The 10751-nt window shown below is 38.4% G+C and overlaps 1 protein-coding gene across 1 annotated transcript; it reads left to right on the top strand.

The window, feature by feature from the left end:
• The first annotated feature begins 9383 nt into the window (after nucleotides 1-9383).
• On the top strand, nucleotides 9384-10451 carry LOC124624866. Its single transcript, XM_047149134.1, has 2 exons — nucleotides 9384-9490; nucleotides 9605-10451. Exons 1-2 carry the CDS (start codon nucleotides 9482-9484, stop codon nucleotides 10151-10153), a joined length of 558 nt encoding a protein of 185 aa, XP_047005090.1. The 5' UTR covers nucleotides 9384-9481; the 3' UTR covers nucleotides 10154-10451.
• The last annotated feature ends 300 nt before the right edge of the window (nucleotides 10452-10751 follow it).

Here is a 10751-nt window from a genome sequence, read left to right on the forward strand (position 1 = left end):
CTCTCATGTTCACATCTTGCTTCTGTAATTCGCTTCTAAAGCATGTGTCGTGATTCGTCAGAGTTTGAGAAACACATTCTGAAGTAGTTAAAAAATTTCGGTTCATCCCCTCATATCATGTTAAAATGCAAAACGCTCCTTGTAGTAAACTACTACTCATGCTGGACGTTCCCAGTACTTTTAATGTATATTTCTCTTTTTCAAAACTACCAGCCCTACATGTGCCACTCCTGCACAATGTCAAATATCTATTGTGACTACCAGTTGAAAAAGAAAGAAGAAGAAATTCAGTTTACTTGCATGACATTCTTGTGGTTATGAAGTATGCCATCTTCATTATAAGAGTACTCTACTTCTCATTGTACCAAAATGTAAAGTGAAGTTCTCTTTCTTATACTGAATTTCAGTTGTAATATAGTGGCAAATTAAACTGTTAGCAGGTCAGCTTTACATATACTTTTTTAAACTTAGTTAACAATAACAGTTACTGAATGTTTCATGAATAAAACTGTTAGTGCAGATAAGAACAAATTCTGTGTACAATATATAGCTAACTCTGCCCAACTTTTTATGAAGTTCTAACTTAAAACGGGACTGTAATTGACTTCATAAACCACATATGCAAGAGAAACATGAGTTACAGCTCTGCACAGAGTGTGGTTATAGCATTGAGTGTGACATGTCATAGTCCATCACAGCCAAAAGCCAAATATATCACGTGTTTGGTCAAGACAGAAAATAGATATGGCGCTCCTTCCAGAGCTACATAAAGCAATGTATGATCTAAAATGCACAAATGACTACATTTTACCTACAAACTTTTTGAAATTTGTGCTGCATTTTACACATTTTAGAAATATCATAGAAAAGCATAAGGAATAACGAAAAGAGAGCCAGTTCATAATCACACTGCAATATCAGAATATAAGATATGAAATAATCAATTCTTTTATCGAATAGTTTCCACAAAATCGAGTGAAAATTGCATAGAGGAGAACACCAGGAATCCTGAAACAGTGTTTTTTAATCTTTTTAAGTGAAAATTATATTTTACTGAGAAACTGGCTTCATATACATAAAACTTTTTTTTAGTAGCACAGCAGATGACTTGATATTTGGCTCTTAGCATTTTATTCCACAGCTCACCATAGAGCTACTGGACTTTGCCTCTCCCTGCAGTTCATACTCTGTTGTGGAAATATTCAATTCATGTGGCCCTAGCCTAAGCCTTCATACTAACTGCATTATCAGAAGCTGGACATAGAGTAGCATCATGGATTAATGTTTTCATATACGATGCACAGCGCTGTTTACAGGAAGGATAAATTTCATCATGTTCCTGCTAACAGGAAGAGAAGTGAGTGTTTTAAAACAAGTGGCCAATGGCAAATGGATATAGAAACAAGGCTGTGGTGAAAATTTGTGATAAGATAAAGAAGAAGCAACTAAAACATATGACTGGAAGTCAAGCTGCAGCAAAGAAAACAAGGGGAAATATGTAGCTTTAACTTTGATGGAAAGACTGCTGACAAAACTGAGAGTTGCTTTTGTAAAGAAAATATTAAACCTAGTTTGACTATGTAGACTTTCCCAGCTAATAAACTGATGATATTCTTCTCAGGTGTGCAGCCAGATCAAACAATCCTCTGAACACAATATTTCCACTGTCCACGTGGTACCTATCTTCTGGTAAAAACACCATATGCTAATCTCGCCAGAACCGACTGATTCCTAAACTATCTAGATGGAAAGGCCGAACAACTGCGAGAAGTCGAAGTTGTGACATCAGAGAGAAGTGGCGAAACTCAACAGCTGTCTTGTGTTGTATCAATAACGTGTTGGATATAAAAAAAACTCGTTGTGCTACGTGACTGAGATTGTTATTTACATTTGCAGAAATCATACTGTGTGTTGCTACGTTATGTCTGTGTGAGTTTAACGCAACATAATATATATTTATGCAGTTTCATCTTCATTTCAGTTATGAACTATTGTGTACCGAAAAAGTGAAGGAAATTATACAGCAGGAAACAAGGTTCATGTGTTCAAGTTTCGTAAAGACGATATAATGAGGAAGAAATGATTCTATTCAATTCCAGTGCAGGATTTTGCAGTTACTAGTTATTCAGTGGTAAGTTAGTAATGCATCTTTCAGATTGTGGTATATAATTGTTGGCCACATCACTTGGCGTTCTTCAAGGAAGTGTTATAAGCCCTCTATTGTTCCTGATCTATATTAACGAAACAGGAGACAATCTGAGTACCTGTCTTAGATTGTTTGCAGATGATGCTGTCATTTACCATCTTGTAAAGTCATCAGATGATCAAAGCGACTTGCAAAATGATTTAGATAAGATATCTGTATGGTGCGAAAAGTGGCAATTGACCCTGAATAAAGAAAAGTGTGAAGTTACTGACATGAGTACTGAAAGAAATCAGCTTAATTTCGATTACACGATAAGTCACACAAATCTGAAGGCTGTAAATTCAGTTAAATACTTAGGCGCTACAATTAAAAATAACCTAAACTGGAACGATCACATAGATAATATTGTGGGTAGAGAAGACCAAAGACTGCGATTCATTGGCAGCACACTTAGAAGGTGCAACATGTCTAGTAAAGAGACTGCTTACACCACACTTGTCCACCCCATTCTGGAGTATTGCTATGCGGTGTGGGATCCGCATCAGGTGGGACTGGCGGATGACATCGAAAAAATACAAACAAGGGCAGCTCGTTTTGTATTATCACGAAATAGGGGAGGTAGTGTCACAGACATGATACGTGATTTGGAATGGCAATCATTAAAACAAAGGCTTTTTTTCGTTGCGATGGGATCTTCTCATGAAATTTCAATCACCAGTTTTCTCCTCTAATTGCGAAAACATTCTGTTGGCACCCACCTACATAGGGAGAAATGATCATCACGATAAAATAAGAGAAATCAGGGCTCGTACAGAAAAATTTAAGTGCTCGTTTTTCCCGCGTGCCATTCGAGAGTGGAACAGTAGAGAGGTTCATTAAAACCTCTGCCAGGCACTTTATTGTGAATAGCAGAGTAATCACATAGATATTACGATAAATGTACTTCACTGCTCATTTTCAGATGAATGACAGCATTTCAAAGCTAGCAACATTACCTGGAAAGTATCTGCCACAGACAGAAATATCATAACTGCTCCACTCCCATAACCTCGATTTGTTTCACATGCCAAACAAGGCACTTTTCCGATCTGTCCAGTCTACCTATCTTCTGCTGCAGGATCATCGAGAGAGCGACCAGAAGATAAAGTACATTGGAGGCAGCAGTACTGGAGGAAAGTGTCAAGCTTAGTGTAGCCAGCCATAATGAGTATTTAAAAAGAATTTCATACAACAGCCTTCAGGAAATGAGAGATAAAGTTAATATAATGTCGTTATAGAAGAATTAGGTGAAAATAATGAAACAAAAATACTATTTTTTACATATATCAATCTACCTGTACAGCCCCATTGCTTAGTGTCATTTGTCAGTGGAGCTCTGATCAAAAGTAGTTCCTTGAAACAAAATTGTCACAGAATTTGTTCTTGAAATTGTACTGGTAACAGAAAGTTATGCATGCCCCTGTGTTTTTCTACACAAATATTTTTTGGAAATGTGTGAATGTTTCACTAAACAAATACTGTACATTAAAAAGTGCCCCAGATGTTCCTCACAGTTAATATACATGAAAATGCATTTTTCCAAAGTCGTAAGTAGTATTGTTTACAACTGTGATAGTCATGTTGCACGTCATTAGTCAAAGTTACGCGTTCTTAATTGTTTTTATCTCATTTCTACATACATAACTATATGTGTCCTCTCTGCAAACTAACCTCATTCAAGTATAAATTCAAAAAACGCTCATTTTATGGGCCCCACAATAATTTTGGTGTCGGGTGTTGTATAGTACTATCGCCCCTTTGCTGTGACGTCAAGATGCGGTTGTTTGGCCTTGTCTGTGGGTGGTGCTGCTGAAAGCGTGAATGGTGGACCTTCTATATGCCGTAGAAGGGTAACAACGCATGCACCACAAATCGTCTCTGCTGGCCCTAGCGCGTGTGAACCTACCACCATCAATGATACAATACCATGGAATGGGGAACACTGCCATATTTTTGGAATTCAAAACAAAGGGGCATGGTACATGATAGTGCAGAAGGAAATCACGAAACCTAGCCTAAAATAACAAATTCAGACATTCACGTAAAGTTAAAAACATGAAAATTCTTTCTACGCTGGTGAATAACAGAAATGAACAAAACCACTAACAGATAATATTTGTTAACAGTACGCACATGAAATGAGACATATTCTTAGTTTTTCTGCTATTGTGCGTGCAGTTATACACTGCACAAACTTAAGGCATGATTTCAAAAGAAATTCGTCAATTGCATATTTTCCTAGTTCGCGCGCATGCATTATCTCACTTTTAAAACAAGCACAGAACGACGAGTGACTAAAATGAGGAAGCCACAACCGTTTTCTACCGACGTTTGTCTGAAATCGGATGTTACATTACGTCCCAAGCTCGTTAATTTTGAGAGGACTTATCGCATTTCGTTGTTCCCGTGTTATAACTAACATGTTATGATAGTATTCTGTTTCAGGGCATTGAAGATTTATCACAAATGCATCACTCAAGGTAGATTTGTTATAATTAAATGTCAGTTAAAGACACATCAACTGTAAATGTCGTTAGGAGATTATAAAACAACGATAATAATTCTCGAAACTGTAACCAGTTGCTGTGGTCATGTGATAGGATGTTCAATTGGGGAGTCGAAGGAAGCATGTCCGCATCCTGGTATATACTTTTTTTCCCTTCATTTTCGCGTCTGTAACACAGTTTAGGACTTTGTTATTCATATAACAGAATTATATTCTGTAACGTTCGATGTTATCTGCGTATAAGAGCGTGCTCCAGGAATGAATTTCTTCGATTTCATGACTTCATTCGGATTAAAAAAGAAAGATAATGCTGCTGCGAGTGAAACAACGAGCAATGACATTGATATTCTTTCTTGTCACAAATATTTGTCTTTTTTCAGTATATTTCGCGATTTCAAAGGACGCGTTTCGGTAGGAATCTGATCTAATTCCTTCTAGTGAAATATTCTTGCAAACCACAAATACAGGGTGTATCAAAAAGAATCACTTCAGTTCTAGTAAAAATGGTGTCAGGACAACAGAAAGCATTTTGTATTCTACATTTGCGCATTGGGGGTCAGTAATAACTGTTCAGCGGGACTTTAGTATTTTGGTGTTGATATCCTACAGCACAAAGCATTAGACGACGGCATGAACAATTCCGACAAAATAGGTTGTTTGTGTAAAGGCAAATCGCCGGGCCATCCCCGAGTGTCTGACACAGATGTCGAATGCATCCGCTAAAGTTTCACAAGGTGTCTGCAGAAATCCGTTCGCCATGCAGCTCTACAGCTCAGCATACTCCTGATGTCCATATGGTGTGTATTGCGTCGATGTTTACACATGGAACCATAAATAATTCAGCTGTTGCAAACTCTTCATGAAGGTGACAAACAATAACGTGTGGAGTTCTGTAATTTCGTTCTTGGCCAGATGCACGATGACAGTTTTCTTCCACACTTAGTGTTTAGTGAAGAAGCAACATTCTATTTAGGTGAAAATGTGAACCGCCATAATATGAGAATATGGGGTATGGAACAGCCACATGAAGTTGTACAACATGAGAAGAAATTTAATGTGTTTTGTGCAGTTGCACATGAAAAGGTGTACTGACCGTTTTTCTTTGACAAGAACACTGTTACAGGAAGCACATACCTCGATATGCTTCAGAACTTTCTTTTCCTACAGTTGGAGACTGATTCGGACGACAACAGTTGGAGACTGATTCGAACGACTTTATTTACTGACAGTCTGGGGCATCGCCACACTGGCATCAGGAAGTGTAGGAATTTTTAAATCAAAGCATTACTGAACGTTGGGTTGGTCCCACTGGACCAAATGATTCAGTCTTACATTACTGGCCTCTAAGGTCACCAGACCTGACTGTATGTGATTATTTCTTGTGGGGGTGTTACAGAAGACCCCCCCCCCCCCCCCCATGTGCCTCCATTGCCAAAAACAATGAATGCACTGACACATCGAATAACAGCAGCTGTGGAAACTGTAACTCAAGACACGCTCACTGCAGCTTGTGAACCATTGTAGTACCACATTGATAAATTCCATGCATCTCAAGGGGGGCATATTGAACACCTATGAAAAGATGCAAATGTCTCAAAAATGATATCGACAGGAAGTGCAAAACGGCTAAGCAGCGATGGCTAGAGGACAAATGTAAGGATGTAGAGGCATATCTCATTAGGGGTAAGATAGATAGTGCCTACAGGAAAATTAGAGAGACCTTTGGAGAAAAAAGGACCACTTGTATGAATATCAAAAGCTCAGATGGAAACCCAGTTCTAAGCAAAGACGGGAAAGCAGAAAGGTGGAAGGAGTATATAGAGGGTCTATATAAGGTCGATGTACTTGAGGACAATATTATGGAAATGGAAGAGGATGTAGATGAAGATGAATTGGGAGATATGATACTGAGCACTGAAAGACCTATGTCGAAACAAGGCCCCGGGAGTAGACAACATTCCTTTATGACTACTGACATCCTTGAGAGAGCCAGCCCTGACAAAACTCTACCATCTGGTGAGCACGATGTATGAGACAGGCGAAATACCTTCAGACTTCAAGAAGAATATAATAATCCCGAAGAAAGCAGGTGTTCACAGATGTGAAAATTACCGAACTGTCAGTTTAATAAGTCACGGCTGCAAAATACTAACGCGAATTCTTTTTGCAAATGGAAAAACTGATAGAAGCCGACCTTGGGGAAGATCAGTTTGCATTTCGTAGAAATGTTGGAACACATGAGGCAATACTGACCCTACAACTTATCTTAGAAGATAGATTAAGGGAAGGCAAACCTACGTTTCTAGCATTTGTAGACTTAGAGCAAGCTTTTGACAATGTTGACTGGAATACTCTCTTTCAAATTCTAAAGGTGGCAGGGGTAAAATACAGGGAGCGAAAGGCTATTTACAATTTGTACAGAAACCAGATGGCAGTTATAAGAGTCGAGGGACATGAAAGGGAAGCAGTGGTTGGGAATGGAGTAAGACAGGGTTGTAGCCTCTCCCCGATGTTGTTCAATCTGTATATTGAGCAAGCAGTAAAGGAAACAAAAGAAAAATTCGGAGTAGGTATTAAAATTCATGGAGAAGAAATAAAAACGTTGAGGTTCGCCGATGACATTGTAATTCTGTCAGAGACAGCAAAGGACTTGCAAGAGCAGTTGTACGGAATGGACAGTGTCTTGAAAGGAGGATATAAGATTAACATCAACAAAAGCAAAACGAGGATAATGGAATGTAGTCGAATTAAGTCGGGTGATGCTGAGGGAATTAGATTAGGAAATGAGACACTTAAAGTAGTAGATGAGTTTTGCAATTTGAGGAGCAAAATAACTTATGATGGTCGAAGTAGAGAGGATATAAAATGTAAACTGGCAATGTCAAGGAAAGCGTTTGTGAAGAAGAGAAATATTTTAACATTGGGTATAGATTTAAGTATCAGTAAGTCGTTTCTGAAAGTATTTGTATGGAGTGTAGCCGTGTATGGAAGTGAAACATGGACGATAAATAGTTTGGACAAGAAGAGAATAGAAGCTTTCGAAATGTGGTGCTACAGAAGAATGCTGAAGATTAGACGGGTAGGTCACATAACTAATGAGGAGGTATTGAATAGAATTGGGGAGAAGAGAAATTTGTGGCACAACTTGATTAGAAGAAGAGATCGGTTGGTAGGACATATTCTGAAGCATCAATGGATCACCAGTTTAGTATTGGAGGGCAGCATGGAGGGTAAAAATCGTAGAGGGAGACCAATAGATGAATACACTAAGCAGATTCAGAAGGATGTAGATTGCAGTAGGTACTGGGAGATGAAGCTTGCACAGGATAGAGTAGCATGGAGAGCAGCATCAAACCAGTCTCAGGACTGAAGACCACAACAACAACAACAATGAAAAGATATGAAAAAATTTTTTGGGTTTGTTGTTCATCAAAAAACAAAATTCATTGTATATGTTTATTAGATTCAGACATATAGATGTGCCAAATCGGATGATTCTTTTTGATACACCCTGTGTGTGTGTCTGTTTATCTCCGAATATGTTGTGTTATCTGAGAGTGGTAACAGGAAGGAATGTAAGAGCACAGCTAGAATTGCTGAAAATTAAAATATATTCTGCCAGTCGAGTCAACGGCTGTTGTTTTTTAATATCACATAAAACAGGGATCCAAAATTTGTTTAAAGTGTAGCCCTGGCCTCTGTTTATAATATTGTCCGCCAATCTAATTTCAACAACATCTTTTAAAACATAGTTCCAATAGCGAGACAACCATTTATGTCTTACCATGCAGCAATCTGTGTGCCTCGGTAAGAGAGTTCAAGACAGTTCTCTGCCACAGCATATTTCTCAGGCTGCATCACACGTCGATGGTGATGGTGCTCAATACATATGTGTTGAAATAGTGCGAAATGTCTGGCTAGTATACGACTTCTCACTGTATATTGGCGGAAATGGAAACTTAGAAACAGCACATTTGAGGTATTCGGCAAACATACTGCAGTGGGGGCAAGAATGCTACCATTTTACAGGTAGCTCAGTGTTACCCTTCACCACATACGCTAAGGGAACTTACGAAGTGCAGACGTAGATGGGTCATTCCATGAAAAGTGAAGGTTTTGTTTCGTCTGAACATTTCCCGTTCCTTTATTTAGTGTCAAATTATGACAGCTCACATCATCAAACCCTTGCTGTATTCTTTTCAGGTCTATCTATTTTTTCTTTAGTTTCATGTTAATGCCTCGATGTACATTGTATAAACATTACGTCTGTAATCATGGATGACTCAGATGTAATTTAACTTGAGTTGGCATGACACTTTGTATATATTTATCTGACGTTTGTATAGAGGAAGAAACGTGTTTCAAGAGGAATTCAGCATTAGTTTTATTTACTGGAAAGTGATTATCGTATGGAACTTCGCTCCCTGCCAGTAACTCTTTCGATAGTGTGTTTGGCGTTCGAGCCTGTTTCAGTATCCAGTATATCAGGGATCTGTTACTTCTTCGTTAATGTTTCCGTAAGCTTTCGAGCTAAACTGTACAGAACAATATTTAGACCGCATGTGCGGTCACACTTACTAGCTTCCGACTTCGTGGAGGATGCATATGCAAGTTTTAGATGCCTGACAACCACGACGTCAGAGAACAGCGTGGAGATGACCGAGGGAGATCTCTGCCGAACAGAGATTATCTGTGGAATGCCGACGGCGATTTAAATTTACGCGGTGGCTAGGAAAAAGGAAACTTCATTCAAGACTCATAGATCAGGAAGTATAATTAAAACTCTGAGTATGTCCTTGGTGAGTGTGGTCAGCATAAGTTGAATTGACCAACGCGTCCTGCAGATTTTGATGTATGTGCACGTTTTGTTAAATATTGACACTGGTTTAATAGAACGATTATTTGTATTCTAGTTAAGAATGGACGATACTGGTGGTGCAGTTTATATCACTGACACTACTGCAGAGGAATTAGTTACGAAGTTCATGTATCCGGAAAAGGCAGTCGCTAAAAGGAAATCTTCAATATTCACCAGAAGAAGTTCTGTTGCTTTCATGGATAAGGAAGACCCGTGTGATAGTTCATCTGATGCTCCAAGCGATAACTATCCGGTGGGATTTGAAGCCTATGTTGAAATCCTCAAAAATGAAATCAGTGACTGGAAAGTAATGTACAAGCAAAGAAGAGAGACTCGGAAGAAAGCTATAAAACAGTTTCATACGAGAAAGATCGTAAATCAAGGTGTATTTGATGCTTTAACAGAAGAAGATAAAATATTTCTTGCAAGTAAACCAAACTACGATAGGACGGGAAAAGACGCATTGGCAGCCCTAGAGTGGCTGCCAGTTTCCGTCGAGAGAGCGAGAAACGTTGAAAGGTCGATTTCGGATCTTGTAGCGCAAGTTGAGTTAATAGGGGGTATTTTGAAAAAGCGAATAGTTGAAGAATCAGTCATCCAGTGAAATCTGGAAGTATTTTCTCATCCGATATTGGTGTATTATGAAAGAGAATATTCTCGTAAGGAGCGGTAAATTACTTTGGTGGAACTCTCAACGTTTAGAGGCCAAGTCATTTGTGATTCTTTGGGAGTGTTAGTGAGTGTTGGTTATTTAGAGCTGTTAATGTTTCTCGTTTTCCGATCGTGTGAAATTTTGACAACCCTCTGTTATATACTGTTCTGACGTAACTATGTTAAATGTTTCGTTTTCGTTGTAAAATATAACCCAAATGGCTGTTACTGCTGCATGTATTAGATTTTAATCAACGTGTTTTTCTCATCACTTTGTTTTCATTTATCATAACACTTTCAAGTATCAAATCCAGCTGCAGCTGAAAAAATGAGCCCCAATTAAAATGTGAAACCTTAGTGTGAGTAAATAAATTATGATGCTTTAATAAAAATGTTTAGTTTGAAATTAACGGTAGACAACAGATGCAAAATTGGTTTGCAGGATAGAATAAGGGACTATAACACACGTCAGTGAGGAATTGTTGTAGAGCATGAAGTTAGTGTAGGCCTATAGATTTTCCAAATTTATTATTTAAGAATGTATCTTTATG

This window comes from Schistocerca americana, chromosome 1 (assembly GCF_021461395.2).
Source record: "Schistocerca americana isolate TAMUIC-IGC-003095 chromosome 1, iqSchAmer2.1, whole genome shotgun sequence".
In the NCBI taxonomy this organism is placed as follows: domain Eukaryota; kingdom Metazoa; phylum Arthropoda; class Insecta; order Orthoptera; family Acrididae; genus Schistocerca; species Schistocerca americana.